This window comes from Alternaria incomplexa (assembly GCF_024043165.1).
Source record: "Alternaria incomplexa strain BMP 0042 chromosome Unknown scaffold_1, whole genome shotgun sequence".
NCBI classification, from domain to species: domain Eukaryota; kingdom Fungi; phylum Ascomycota; class Dothideomycetes; order Pleosporales; family Pleosporaceae; genus Alternaria; species Alternaria incomplexa.
Window position 1 is genome coordinate 2,082,561 of NW_026249850.1, and position 14,250 is coordinate 2,096,810.

The window sequence follows — 14,250 nt, forward strand, 5'->3', positions numbered from 1 at the left end:
TGTGCAGAGCGGGGGATACCACGGGGTGAGCTTTGTTTAGGCCTCGCTAAGCTGCACTACGGCTGTGACGGGCAAAGCCTCCGAACATCTCGCCTACTAGTCCTGACTTCACATGCGTCCCCAAACATATTACACCAACATCGTTTAGATCAGCGACTCTAACTACTGCGTGGACGTGTAATCCCATCAAGGATGGTGCCCAGGTCACCTGCACCCTCGCAGCCGGATAGCCGCGCCTTTGCTTACATCCCCACTCACGCCACGCAGACGAGAACGAGTCAAGAAAGAAGCATTACAAGGCCACCAATAACTCCATCCGACAATCCAAATACCCATTGCATCCAAATTTCCTGAAGCGCCAATGCTGCTACTACTTCCTCTTCATACAGAGCGGGCGAAGCAGAGCCTTGACAAAGCCGTCCTCCTTAGCCTGATCCAAAGGGAAGATGCGGCTCTTGAGCGTATATGCACGGAAGAGCTTGTAGTTCTTGAATACAATGACATCGTAGCGCTGGGGATTGTCTAGATGGTCCAGGATGTTGAAGATGTTGACATAGACGCGTGAAAGAGCCTACGAGGATACGTCAGCAGAACTATGCGACTGTGGAGAAAAAGCGTAACCTTTTTGCACTGTGTTATAGAAGGCGGTACAGGTTCGATCTTGACATCACGACACAGCTTCTGCCAGTTTTCCAGTTTCGACTTGTCGGGGCCGTAGTGTCGAGACACCTCGAACTCAACAACCTCCGCGCGACGACGCTTCGCCTCACTCTTGGACCAACCTTGGTGGATCGAAAGCTTGCTGAGTTTCGCTATGAGATCGTCCTCAGGGTCTGGGACAAATCCATTAAACTTTTCTTGCGAGAAATAGTCACGAACTTCATCAGAGGTACCGTCGTCGCTTGGAGGAGGAGTGCTACGGTCGCTCGAGGAAGGAGAAGCAGTTGTCCCAGCTTCAGGTACAATGGAGACGCCTCCCTCTGTTCAATGTGAGCATATCGCTATTGCTTGTTTATGTACGCTACTCACTAGCGCGACTTCCGCGAACCATCGTGCAGGGTCAGTAGTGCGCGGAACTGCGGCAGTCGCCAATAGTGCCCAGGTGGTTTCCGGAGTATCGCGCGACACTAACCAAGAGCGACGTTGGGACTGTTGTGCACACGAAGAAAAGAAAGGACTAGAAAGTGTAAACACAATGTTTACGTGTCGCCAAGCGGGTGCTGAGTCATACGGATAAGCAACTATCTTTTGGTTCCATTATTCGTCGCACGCATCTGGTGTTGCAACCCCTGATATTGCTTCTGTTTGCAAGTGCAATTACGGCCCACGCGGATTACTCCGGCCTCCATCACAACTTCCTTAACAACGCCTTGATGAAGCCATCTTCCTTCGCCTTCCTCAAAGGAAACACCCTTTTCGGACATGTGTACGCTCGGAACTTGGAGTAGTTTTGGAATCGGATCACTTCCACGCCGATGTTACGATGGTCAATAAGGTTCATCAGATTGACCAGGACGTTTCGGCTGCCAAGCACCTCCCCACGGTTAGCAGCAGACTTTGCATCGCTTACAACTCTCCTTACCTGTCTACACTGTGTTATACTGTCTAGTGGATCGCTGATGTGCACCTCACGACATAGCCTCTGCCAGATCTCTAGCTTTGTTGTATTCGTTCCATATGCATAGCCGAATTCCTCCTCCTGACATTCAGCCCAACGCCTCTGCTTCAGTCTGTTGCCCCAGCTGCGTTGTGCTGCTAGACGCTCGAAATTGCTCCTGATTCCGACCGTTGGATCGTGTACGAAATTTTCGAACTGCTGGAACCATGCGCCGCCCTGGGTTGGGGTGTCGGTATGAGCATCATCGTCCGCGTCAGCATGGTTTGACGCCACTAAGACCACTTGAAAATTGGTCCACTGCTTTCTTCGGAGTTTATCACCCCAGTTGCGCTTTGAGGCGAGACGATCGAAGTTACTCCAGGTGCTGGCGCTTGTGTCATATACGAAGGGTGCAAACTTCTGGAACCATATGGCAGTCTGACCATTATTCTGGGCATTCGAGGCGTTCGCGGTCGCAGCAGAGGCTTCAGATTCTAAAGACATAGATTAGAGTGTGTCTCGTAGGATGTCACGGTAGCATACTCACTAGCGTGGCCTTTATGACGATGGGACATGATGGAGAGTCTCGTACGGACAATGAGGTTCTAGTGCGGTGGCAATGAACCTAGACTCCTTAAATCGATAATCTGGTGCATATGGGAAGCTGCAGCAAACCGAGATAAGCAGACAATCGGACCATTGAGGACGTGGAAGACCCGAGATGCCTGGCGCCACGTCGGCAACGAGCTGGAACATACTAATAGCATTCTCTACAGGTATAGATGCATGTAATTCAATGCTACAGTCAGTGGCTCCAAGCTATCGTCGATGAGCGGACAATGACCACATCGGCTGGCTGCTGGACGGGAAGTCACTGTGCCGCATACACGCATATGAGTACAGCAGGGTGAACACGATCAATCCATTACTATTGGTACTCGCAGACGATCGTCTTGTTCTTTAGCCTTGTGATTGAAGGCTATCTCTGCCATTCGCTTGTCAATCTGCGAGGATGCAAAAGAGGTAGCTGGCCAGCCTTCGAATAGCTCAATTACGACAAGCTCGGTGCAAGAGCTGAAACATAACTCGAGCTGACTGTAAAGCCAAACGTGAGCTGCAACAGCCAGGACAGATGTAGTGTCTCCGTCTATCCACTTTGCTGAGGGAAAAGCTTCTTCAGGAAGACCGGCAAGAACGTGTCCACCTTCGCTTCCTCGATGGGATACATACGATCGTCGTAAGTGTAGTCTCGAAACTCCACGAAGCTCTCAAAGGGCGTGACGAACGCGCCATTGCGTTGAGAGTCGAGGAGATCATAGATGTTAACCAAGACGTTCTCTAAAGCCTGTTCGAAAGTGAGCTCATATCCTGCATGTGATGGAAGGTGCGCATACCTCCATGCAGCCAGGAATACTATCTGGGGTTGGATTAATGCCGCAAATGCGACAGAAGTCCTGCCAACGAGCTAGATCACCCAGATCGCTGCCTATGTGGGCTTCCCAATCGGCATCGAAGATCTCAACCCTGGCCCTGCGACGCTCTTCACGACTCCAGCGCATGTGTCTGCACAATCTCGAGAACTCATTGTTGAAGCTCGTTGAAGAATTGGGGATGAAACCGTTGAACTGATACCAGATGTCGCTCGCACGAACGCCGCCACTGTCCCTTGGAGTGGACGTAGCATTTGACACCGAAGTACCAGCAGCATCCTCGGGAACAACACTGGTAGCTGGGTCGGAGGAAGTTGACAGAGAACCTGGGATCTGTCAGTTTTGTTGTCAAGTCAAACACTGTCTACTCACCGAAAGCGCGCCAGATGTAGACCTCGCCGAAGCACTCATGCCAGTGGTCATTCCACGTCTCTTCTCCGCCGACCCAACCCATCATCTTGGCTAGAAGACAGAATTGGCGCTTGGTAGAATCGTGGATATCGAGTATGAAGATGCTGTCCTGCGCCCAGTTGCGAAATAGCGACTTCTGGGCATTTGAAGCGATTACTTTCGAAGCCATGGTGAGTTGCTGTCGTAGTCACTTGCGTTGACGGCTGCGGGGTGTGTCGTGACTTAGAGGAAGTCAAAGAGGTGGACCAAAAAGAAGGGCAAGATATCTATCAAAAGCGTACTAACAGAGTGCGTGAGCGGTGAAGATTGAGCGACACCTCAAGATCGGTGAACGGTGAAGGCACGCGATTGGCATGATAGAAATGCGAGAAGCTTCTACACACACCGTTTTGTCACTGCAGAACGAGATGAAGTTTCAAAATTAATCAGATTGATTGGACAAGAACGGTAACCACGTGCCGAGTTTATGACGTTTGGTCGTCACTCCAACGAGAGGCTGCATACCATCGCGAGCACCATCTTGTTCCCAGAATCAGATGTACCATGAAATGCCTAGATGTGAGAAGCCACACGCATGTCTGATTACCCTTGCAAATCCAGATAGATCAATGCAACTACAACTTGGACAGCAAAGCGGCCATGCAGCCTTCACCAGCCTTAGCACATTGCCTCGGAAAGGTGCCCTTCTTGCGGACGCTTTGGCGAAGCTCGCGGATAGTCTTGTATGTGATGACCTTGATCTCCGGGTTGCGCATGTGGTCGATGACGCTATAAAGGTTGACTTTGAGAGGCCGAAGCGCCTATTTATTGTCAGCGGCGTACTTTTGCGTGGGCTCATAGATGATGTGCTTACGTTCTTCGCCTGGGTAACAGTCAAAGGGATCTGCTTGACGCCCATCTCTTGACATAGGAACTGGTAATATTCAAGCTTGTCAACGTCGTCCGCACCCCAGTAGAACTCAACCTCGCTAGTGAGCAGCTCGACTAGGTGCTGGCGTTTGATACGTCCCACCCAACCTTTGGTGCGAGCTAGACGTTCGAACTCTGACTGAAAGGAAGCATCTGGGCGGTGCACGAAGTTGGTGTATTCACTCCACGCTGGGTTTTCGTCCAACTCTAGCGATGAAGCCTCTGACTCAGCATCGCTGTGTTCTGAAGCCGTGTCCGGGATCTCAACGCCCCCAGAAATTTCCTCCAGGGACTTGACCGTATCAAGAGACAGTACGCTGTTTTGTAAGTCGGTGCTATCCGAGACTTCTGTGTTCGGTGGAGGTTGTGGGCTGGTGGAAAGACCTTCGGCTTCGTGTGACTGGTCGCTGTTGATCGACCTCACACTTTCGAAAGAGTTCGCCCTTGACGTGCGTGAGATGAGCGAGAAAGACGACGCATCGGAACCAATGGAGAGCCTTCGCATACGTTCTGTTAGATCGATCCCACCAGCTTGAGCAGTCACTTTCTTGAGTACAGTCGTATCGGCTGTTGTTGACTTATCTGATGCCATGCATTAGTAATGGTTCGCTCGACACCGCCTTTCCAGCTTCCTCGCATCATCAAAGACGCATCAAGCGGAGCGAGCTGAACTTACGACGAACTCCCCATGTATATGTCTCATCGAAACACGCTTCCCAGTGATGGCACCATTCGGTATCTCCGCCGGTCCATCCCTTTGCCTTTGCCAGGCGCGCGAACTCGGCCTTGGGTGAATTGTTGTCGTCAACGACATGTTTGATGTCCTTGGCCCATTCTTTTAGAAGCAGTTTCTGGGCTTCGGCGGTCATTTTGACAGAAGCAGAAGATAGCGCGCTGATACAGCTACCGTCCGCTCCTATCGCAATGCTCTTGAAGTGTCCACGGGTTGTTGGCGGAATGGTGGGGTTGGGTTTAAAAGTGAGCAAAAGACAACAGCGGAAAGGGGTGCGAAGCACTCGTCAAGTAGTTGGGGGAGGCAGCTGTGCGGGTAATGGAGGGGCTGCAGCGGAACTCTCCCAGGGTTTCGCATACGCGCTCACACGTGGTTGCGAAGCTTGAGATCCGCATTCGGTTAGCGTTTGATGCCGGATTTCGGCCTATTTGCGCCAAGCAGGGCGTTTGCAAGGCACACTCATCACTGCATTCCAGTGAATGCTTTGACAGATCGTACAATACTAGAGACACATTGATATGGTAATTGCTCCTGCTGTAACATCATTGGTTATTAAGATGCCGAGGCCATCCAAGATGTCCGCCAGTGCTTACATGCCGAGATACATCCGAGCCACCTCGCCTACATGCGTGTTCTGCCGCGCAATGCAGCGAACTTCCCAAGACGTGACTTCGAGCCTCAAATTGACTGCTTGATCGCCCGCTTATCATTTCGCATGCGCTCCTTCTCGTTCACTGTCGCATTCTCCCCGTCCTCATTTTAGACGCTTGTCTGCATGGTGGCTTCAGATGCCTCCTGAGCCTTGCGTCGATTTGTAGCTGCTCGAGTCCGTCCGCGACTGTCGACAAGCGCAGCAGGCTTCTCGTTAACGACTCTGGTAACTGAAAGCTCGTAGGAATCGTCGCTGTCATCTGCGCTGCCGTCCGCACTGTCGTGGACGGAACCCTCTAACTCCTCACCTGCTGTATCTTCTGCTTCCTCCTCATCATTCTTCTCTTCAGCCTCGATTGCTTTCTTAACCTCACCAACCTTCTCCAACTCCTCGTACACTTCAAAGTCTGAATCGACGCAATTCTTAGCTAGAGCCTTAATCGCTGCCTCTTTGCGAGCGCGGTCGAGTGTGATCTTGAGTGGTTTAATGGGAAAGCCCTTCGGTTGGCGCAGCTGTAGATCATTTTTACGGAGGCGAGCCTTGGGAGTACCGAGGTCCCAATTCGTCTTTAGGAGGATGGGCATTACGAGAGTGCTATTCATATTCTTAGCTTGGTCTGTCTGGTATCTTGTGGATACACGCTTACCCATTCGGCGCGGGTCCATCGGAGGGTACGGCAGGGTCTGAGAGCGCTGCGCCTGAGTCGATACGGGGCTCTTCATACACCTTTTTTGGTGCTACTTTGACACGAGTCATGTTGCAAGATGCTGGGATGTTTGGGTACAGTGGGAAGCTGATGTGCTGACGTGCGTTGCTGGGTATTGTCGCAACAGGGGAGTAGGAGCACAGAAGGGTACGAAAGGTAGAGCAGCCTAGCGAGCGGATACACGAATGATTTTACGTGACGCTAGCCGGGCCAAGACGTCCAAGATTGAGCGTTGTAATCAAAGTGAAAGTGAAAGTGGAAGTTGGCGCAGTCGTCTGGTACCAAGGTCTTATTGAGCAGACTCTGGGATAAGGAAACGAGGGTGACGCACGGTGCGCACCGACAATGCGGAGAATTTATCCAAGGAATGGCGACGGGAAGTGTATATGCTCTATCTTTATGATAGTTGTTGAGCCTGTGGTGAGTTCCCGAGGAAGTTGAGAACGTGGCGCCCGATACATGCGCGACGCGGTGGTCGGGGAAGCACCCTCAAGTTAGACTCTTAGGCAAGAGCGGAGTTTCCACATTTTGCTACGCAGACTGCGCTACTTTCCATGGCAGGCAAATGTCCTCCATCACGCATGGATGTGTGTGGTCGATCGCTGAAGTCTGATTGAAGGGGAACCCTGTGGCCACAGCCTCTGGTAGCATCGACGAGTGATGTAGTGATAAAGGAACTAAGCGCATCGTCTGATCTGTATTAGTTAAACGATCCTGAATTGAGATGTATAGTCCACCACGAGTGCTCCACACGATGAGTAAGACACTCCACATTGCTCTCGACCCCAAGTGAAGCTCATCGGCTTTCTGTTCCTCATATGGGGCAAGGCAGTACCTCCATTTCCAAAACGCCATCTGACGTGTAAAATAAGTAGGAGCAAGAGTATATAAATGGACTTTACTCGAGAGTGCAGTTGCGGAGATGTGCAGCGCAAGCGCGTTCAGGCGCAACGCGTGAGACACGCGGATCATTTCCTCATTCGACATGGCTCCACTCGGCGCGGCGAGTGAAGCAGCCATCACGCCGGCGATGAGGAATACACGATACAATGCGTGATGTGCAACGAGATCCACGTTCTTAACGTAATTATCATGATTGTTCAACAGTACCTAGTTTGAAGCTGATGACTCCATAAACTCTAGACGGAGGGGCCACAACAAAACCACACGTAACCACCATGATCAGATATCGATGTATTGGCTCTGGATATACCGATGCCTCCCACCCTCCAAACGCTACGCATACCTAGCTCTCTACTCTTACTCATCGCCGGATTCTTAGGTACGGATCACGGTACGAACACTGCTTGCGCTCACGTTGCGCGAGTGTGAGGTCGTTCTGGCCAAACTTGTGGCCTGATCTTGCTGCTGCGGAGCTGCGAGTCTAGACATGCGAGCTGGGGTCAAGCACTTTGAAGCAATGTCTGGGACTGGCGATGTCATCGGTGCCGATGCTATAGTTCCGCCGATGCCTGTTCGAGATATTGGCCACGCCGTGCTGAACGGCGCATTGCGGGTGATGGAACAGCTCATTGGCATAGTGGCAGCGAATGGGGTTTTCAGAGCTGACTTGCGTGGTGCACCCAAAGATGTGACGACAGGCATGCTTGAAGATGAAGCAGTGCTGTGTCTACGTTCATATTGAAGCGAGGGCTGCGTAGCATCGTTGTTCGTGTCATGTGGTGAAGAGGCTGTTTGAGGTTCTGGCGAGAAAAGAGCTGGCGAAGTTCGCTCGGCGAGTACATTCGCTGACAACATTTGCGCAATGTGCGCGCTGGATGCCGAGCGTCTGCGATTCACTGGTGCTTTCAAGTAGCATCCTTGTATACCTTCCACTCGTTCCGCAATCGGTCCATGGTCTCCGTGGGAGGTCTGATACGCCCTAAATAATGGTTCACTCATACTACGTTTGTGTATAATGCGCTGATTTGGTACAGCTGAATTGGGTGATGGGAAGCTCGTGATAAGTTCGCTGCACTGGACGAGTTAGACGGCGGGCTCGAACACCGTCAGCGCGCACATACCGTAGCTGTCCGCGGTAAGACCAAGTTTGAAGAGGCCCCAGCACCCATGAGATCAGCTCCGGTTGCGTAATCATCCTTATGCGCCACCTCATACAATGTTGCTGGTATGTCGAGCTCGCGTGAGTTTCTTGATGCCATGAAGACGCGGTCCCGATCGCGCGAGGGAGCCAATGGGGAGATAGCAACCGGGGATCCTCCCAGGGCAGTCACAATATGACTTTCGTCTATAGCAGGCGAGACAACACTGGCGCCATCGAGCTCTGGTGTGGTCGGCGGGAAATATGAGGGAGCAGGTGTAGCTGTTGGCCTGAGAGAACATGCTTCAGATTCCAGATCGCTCGTCCGGCCGTAAGCTTCCATTTGCGCAGTGATCTTCTTCAGCTTTCGAATGTCGCTCTTGTAACCTTTGATGTCGAGCTTGAAGAGAATGATTTCCCTAACGTAGAAGTCGATCTCCTGTCGCAAGCTCTCCATCTGCACATCCGGAGTATCGGCAAGAGCCTTTCCCTTCTGTTTAGATTGCTCCCTCCTCAAGCGCTCGTGGAGCCTATCCATCCACCTATCGATGTCTTCCCGTCTCGCAATGGAGGCAAGCTCGGGCCAGCTGTCTTCCCCTTCCCCAGCCACGTGAAGCTTCATTGCCGCATGGCGTCTGGTTTCCGCTTGCAACAAGAGTTTGTGATGTTCCAGCTGTCTTTCCACTGTACAAATGACCCTGTCCTTCTCCTCAATTACGTATTCGCGATTCAGGATTGCGGCTCGAAGGCTTTCCATGTGAGTGTCTGGGTGGTGTGTGCCTGAACGACCGGCAGTTGTCTTGTGCTCCTGTTCTAGCTCGCTGCGTGCTCGTCGTAGCTGTTCTCGCTCCTTCTCCAGTTTCGCAATGCGATGATCTTTCTCTCTGACCTGGTCTTGCAGACGCTCAATGTGCGCAACAAAAGAAGCTAGCGTTGCGTTCTCTTGCGAGTCAAGCTCTGAACTGATAGGCGAAGCGCTCGAGAAGACCGTACTCATACTCATACGTCTATCGGAAGCTGGGTGACTCGTGCTAGGTGGTCCTTTGGAGGTGAGGTCGAAGGGTGATTTCCCGTTCATCAAATTCGAAAGTTGCTCTTCCGCGTCCAGTCGCTCAGTGTTGGCGATCTCGAGACGGCTTTCGAGATGATCTATAGTGTTTTGCAGAGCCTGCGTGGATTTGGCAAGCCTGTCAGCGTGCGCCGCCTTGTCCTCGAACTCAGCACATCTCATCTCGGTCAGTCCTAGTGTTGAACGAAGCTCTCTCTCGCTTTTCTTCGATTCGTTCAACTTCGCCATCAATGATTCGATCTGCTGTTGGAGAGCGGCATTGTTTTGTCTGTACTGATTGAGCTCTGGGAGCAGGTTCCGAGTTGTCGTTTCTGGTCGACGTGTGGCGCTGAGCTTCCGCTTCAAGCTCTCCTGGCAGTCCAAATTAGCATTCGGTTTCATAAGCAGAGCAAGTGTATCATTACCATCTCTGGGCTGCTTTCTGATCGCCGGTGTGAACGCTGTTTACTTTCAAATTCGATCGGACAGACAAAGTCGGAGTCTTCAGTAATCGGCGGGATTTCGCGAATCGACGTGTGTGGCGGCTCAACGCTATCCGAGACAAACGAAGTATTATTCTTCGACGCTAGACACGTTTAGCATGCTGAACTGATAGCTGGTGTCACGGGTGCACAGCTCGAAAAGCCATACTGATGGATCTAACACGTTGGGAGAGAGCGTCTTCACAAAGCAGTGAAGTGTAGTGGTGGACTGGACAAGAATACTTGGAAGGGTACTCACCCTGGTGCAGGCCGTGCTTGCTGTTCTGTTCTTGAAGCAACCGAATGTGATCTTTCAAAGATGCAACCTCCGCAGAGTGTGCGTCCGAGAGGCTTGCAACTTGTACTTCGTGCGACGATCTCAAGGCGGCGAACTGAGACTGTAGGACTGAGTTTGTCTGATTCTGTGTGGCAATGATCGCTTTTAGCTCGTCGATCTGCTTGCTGCGCGTCGATGAATTGGTTGCAGTAGACGCCTGGGTATAGTTAGTATTTGGATACAATACATGCTGGGCAACTGAAACGGCCCGAATTGGCCATTACGAGGCAGAGAAAGAGGCATGGCGATGAGACTAGTGGTGACGGTTTGTGTGCAAGTGCCGCCCGCGCAACATGAGAATGTGAAACCTGACACCACCACTATTCGCCTGCCAGGCGTCCGATCCGCGGATACAACAATACATTGCCAGCGAACAGCCAGATGCCATGGCCTAACGGCAGAGAAGTACATCTAACTCAGGCACACATCGTCGCATCAGAGTTGGAGATGGTACACAAAGAAGTTCTGAAACTGTTTCGTTATGCAGTCTTCTTGTTTGTCCAGTAAACACGCCTCTACCAAGAAACAAACAGCACTCACTTCATTTTGACTGCTGCGTCGGCGCTTCTCGGTATCCCGATCACGTACTTTCTTCTCTTGGACCTGCCGCATCTGACTAGAACCACGCCTGTCGCTTCTGTTTGTCGAAACCTTTCCGTCCATAGCAGAGAGCGCAGTAATCAGGTCCGGTCTCGAACGTCTCTGCATTCCGGTTTTGTTCAAACACTTGTCATCCAATGCCGCTGGTAGGCCGGCTTGGGCCATAACGCGTGAATCAAGTGCATCGCTGGTGGGAACGTTTCTCATGATGCTATACCGCGAGCTTAGTTCTGGAACGCTTCTCGTATGATTCAATGGTGACGGGACCAAATCCAATGCATTCGAGCATGTACTCCCGTGGCTCAAGCGCTTGTCAGGCGGGTGACTCTCCCTTCGAAAGAGCTGGATTGTGGGTTGGGCGGACACTGGAGTCGTACAGGATGGAAACCCTTGATTCTCTAAGAGAAGAGAACCAGGGAGCTCAGCGGGTAGTTCTGCAATCGATGGTACCGAGGCGGACCGTGGGCGACTGGGCAGAGGCTTTTCTATGGAGGCAGATCTTGAGCATGCAATCGTACTGGGCACCGGAGAGCGCAACATGTCGCTAGACGCAGTCTGGAGGGTCGTAACAGTCCGAAACACGGCTGTATCGTACTGGGGTGTGACAGGACTGGATACATGTTGTCTGTCGTCCGATGGAAAGATGACAAGGTTGGCTGAACGTCGATTTTCAACTTTCAGCGTAGTCTGGAGGAGATGATTAGCGAATGGTTAGGCACCACAAGACAGCTGCAGACACCGACTTCCGGACGGCCGCTGACATTGGTGTACGGGTCGTCTCGTTGTGCATAAGATGCCGTTGTCTTTGGCAGCGCACTGACATGGTTCTGTGCCTGTTATCGTACCTTTGCTTCAACGTCGGTGTTGGACTCGGGCTCAATCGACTCAATCGATAGCAAACCCCCCGTGCGATAGTAGGGCTCTGAACTAGACTGGCGTTTTGACCAGGAAAGGATTCGCTTGGACGGCATTGCGCGATCGTTGCGCACGCCGCACTCAGTGGCAGCAATACAGCGGAGGCATGAAGATAAGATGGAAACTACAGGCGCTCGGGCTACGATATGGTGCGAAGAGAGAGAGATAGGCGGAAAGGCAATCGCCAGAGAGTTTGCGGGCACTGGGACGATGGTTTGGCTACGTTTGCAAGGCGCCCATCTTGGCCGCCTTCATAACGCCCGCTGTCATGTTTCGGGGCTGCAAACCACGCCGTACCTGTCTGGATCCGGCTGAAGACGCTGCTGCAGGGGCCAAATGGGCTGACTGGGTGGGAGAGAAACACAAGCTCCTTGCATATCGTATACATAGGCGCCTTGGAGTGGATAGTGGCGCCGTCGTGTACATGCAGCGAATAGACGAGATGAAGATGAGGCGCGGTAGCGCGACGCCGTGACGAAGTTGCAGGAAGCTTGGGCCTCTGGGGAAGTCGCGACCGACAGCTTCAATCGCTAACCGGCTATTGCGTACTAGTCACATTCCTTTCTGCTTCTTTGCGCAGCCCACTACTAATTACGGTGTAATGGTCTAGCCGGCTACCACCGCAGTGCAGGCGACTTGGCACCGCCCCCAGGAAGCCCGTTGACGTTGGCTGTATCCACCAGCCACTAGAGAAAAAGTTGGGATCGTCATTGCGCCCCCAATCTCGACACCGCGACTGCGCCCCAGTGCTCAGCAATCGGGCCCGATATGGCGAGAGACCTGTCGCCCTACAGCGCGCGACGGCTGCTCACGCAACAGCTAGTCCAAGGCCGGACTGCCTCGCCCCCGGCAGTCGCGAGCAGGAACGGAAGCCCGAGCAGGTTGTCGAGACATGGATCCGAGCGCGTTGGGAAGGAGCCTTCGGTAGCATCTGGTCGCCGCTCAAGAAGCAGATCGAGAGAGAGGAAGCCCGAGAACGTACCGAACGCCCGTGAGCCAAAGGCCACGACAGTCGAGCCAAGCGCTGTCCGCAGGCGGGAACGGTCGCCGGAACCATACAGGAAGCCACGAGGCTCCTCCAGAGAGAAGAAGCGCGATGGATCAAGAGAGCGGAGGAAGGACCGATCCAGAGACAGGCGACGAGACCGGTCACGCGACAAGAGGCGAGAAAGATCGGGCGACAGAAAGAAGGATCGCTCGAGGGACAGAAGGCGCGATCGCTCCCACGAGAAGGACGGAGACAGGAACAAAAAGCGCGATCGCTCTACGGACAGACATGGCCGGCGAGATCGCTCGCGGTCCAGAGAGCGACGCCGCCGCGACAAGTCCAAAGAGGGCAGACGTTCACGCTCGCCCATACCGTACCGTTCTCGTAAACCGCGCACCCGCTCGCCCTCTGCATCCACATCTCCACCGCCCAAACGTCACCGGCGCACACGCTCTCCATCGCCCTCGCGCTCACCGCCGCCCCACAAGCGGGCCAAACAACCGCTACCTTCACAAGAAGTCTCCTTCCGGGGGCTTGACGACTCGGCCCAACCACCCTCCAAGTATGGCGGCGCACCGCCTGACAAGGAGAAGCCCAACTTCAAGCCTACTGGCGCGCTAGCCAAAGCTGCCAACCGCGTAGAAGGCACCAAGATCTCTCTCAAGTACCACGAGCCGCCCGAGGCACGCAAACCGCCCGCTTCACAACCCTGGCGCATCTTCGTGTTCAAGGGCGACGATGTGCTAGAGACCATCGAACTCTGGAACAAGAGCTGCTGGCTACTGGGACGATCTCGGGAAGTCGCCGATTACGTTCTCGACCACCCTAGCTCAAGTGGACAGCACGCAGTCATCCAGTTTCGGTACATACAAAAGACGGTTGAAGACGAATTCGGTGTCAAGAGCCACAAGGGAAAAGTCAAGCCCTACATCATTGACCTGGAAAGCAGTAATGGCACAGAGCTCAACGGAGAGGATCTCGAGGCGAGTCGCTACTTTGAGCTGAGGGACAAGGACATACTCAAATTTGGAGGCAGTGAGAGGGAGTACGTCGTCATGCTGCCACCAGCAGAGTCTAAGTAGGAAGGAATGAACATAGCAGAAGACACAGACGACCATTGCGCAGTTGCAATAACAGTTGCGGGTGTCACATACAAAACTCTCGCTGTCACAGAAGCTGAGTCCAGATGTACATAATAGAGAAAAAAAAACATGTCATATCATACGTGGATGAAATTCACCAAGGGGGTGAGGTGTGTCTATGTATCGAAGATGAAGCTAACATTGCCATTGTGACTCGAATATGCTCCAAACATCATCAGTGGCCTTGGACAGAATGTATCTGAGGCATGTTGACGTTGTGGTACGCGATCCCCTTGATGAGTTTCGTGTTAAATCAAGG

At 52.7% G+C, this 14,250-nt stretch overlaps 6 protein-coding genes across 6 annotated transcripts; 1 reads left to right on the forward strand and 5 right to left on the reverse strand.

The window, feature by feature from the left end:
- Positions 1–370: 370 nt before the first annotated feature.
- J4E90_000746 (uncharacterized protein) lies at positions 371–1,051 on the reverse strand (the record flags this gene model as incomplete). Its single annotated transcript, XM_051430341.1, has 3 exons — positions 371–571; positions 652–980; positions 1,030–1,051. 3 exons carry the CDS (start codon positions 1,049–1,051, stop codon positions 371–373), a joined length of 552 nt encoding a protein of 183 aa, XP_051295828.1.
- Positions 1,052–2,744: 1,693 nt separating this feature from the next.
- J4E90_000747 (uncharacterized protein) lies at positions 2,745–3,607 on the reverse strand (the record flags this gene model as incomplete). Its single annotated transcript, XM_051430342.1, has 3 exons — positions 2,745–2,942; positions 2,992–3,353; positions 3,400–3,607. The coding sequence occupies 3 exons, from the start codon at positions 3,605–3,607 to the stop codon at positions 2,745–2,747; spliced, it is 768 nt and encodes a 255-aa protein (XP_051295829.1).
- A 445-nt stretch (positions 3,608–4,052) lies between these two features.
- J4E90_000748 (uncharacterized protein) lies at positions 4,053–5,216 on the reverse strand (the record flags this gene model as incomplete). The annotated part of the gene is made up of 3 exons (XM_051430343.1): positions 4,053–4,238; positions 4,292–4,929; positions 5,024–5,216. The coding sequence occupies 3 exons, from the start codon at positions 5,214–5,216 to the stop codon at positions 4,053–4,055; spliced, it is 1,017 nt and encodes a 338-aa protein (XP_051295830.1).
- A 623-nt stretch (positions 5,217–5,839) lies between these two features.
- J4E90_000749 (uncharacterized protein) lies at positions 5,840–6,488 on the reverse strand (the record flags this gene model as incomplete). The annotated part of the gene is made up of 2 exons (XM_051430344.1): positions 5,840–6,326; positions 6,379–6,488. The coding sequence occupies 2 exons, from the start codon at positions 6,486–6,488 to the stop codon at positions 5,840–5,842; spliced, it is 597 nt and encodes a 198-aa protein (XP_051295831.1).
- A 1,959-nt stretch (positions 6,489–8,447) lies between these two features.
- J4E90_000750 (uncharacterized protein) lies at positions 8,448–10,130 on the reverse strand (the record flags this gene model as incomplete). The annotated part of the gene is made up of 2 exons (XM_051430345.1): positions 8,448–9,899; positions 10,122–10,130. The coding sequence occupies 2 exons, from the start codon at positions 10,128–10,130 to the stop codon at positions 8,448–8,450; spliced, it is 1,461 nt and encodes a 486-aa protein (XP_051295832.1).
- Positions 10,131–12,629: 2,499 nt separating this feature from the next.
- On the forward strand, positions 12,630–13,931 carry J4E90_000751 (uncharacterized protein; the record flags this gene model as incomplete). Its single annotated transcript, XM_051430346.1, has 1 exon — positions 12,630–13,931. The coding sequence occupies one exon, from the start codon at positions 12,630–12,632 to the stop codon at positions 13,929–13,931; it is 1,302 nt and encodes a 433-aa protein (XP_051295833.1).
- Between the last annotated feature and the right edge of the window lie 319 nt (positions 13,932–14,250).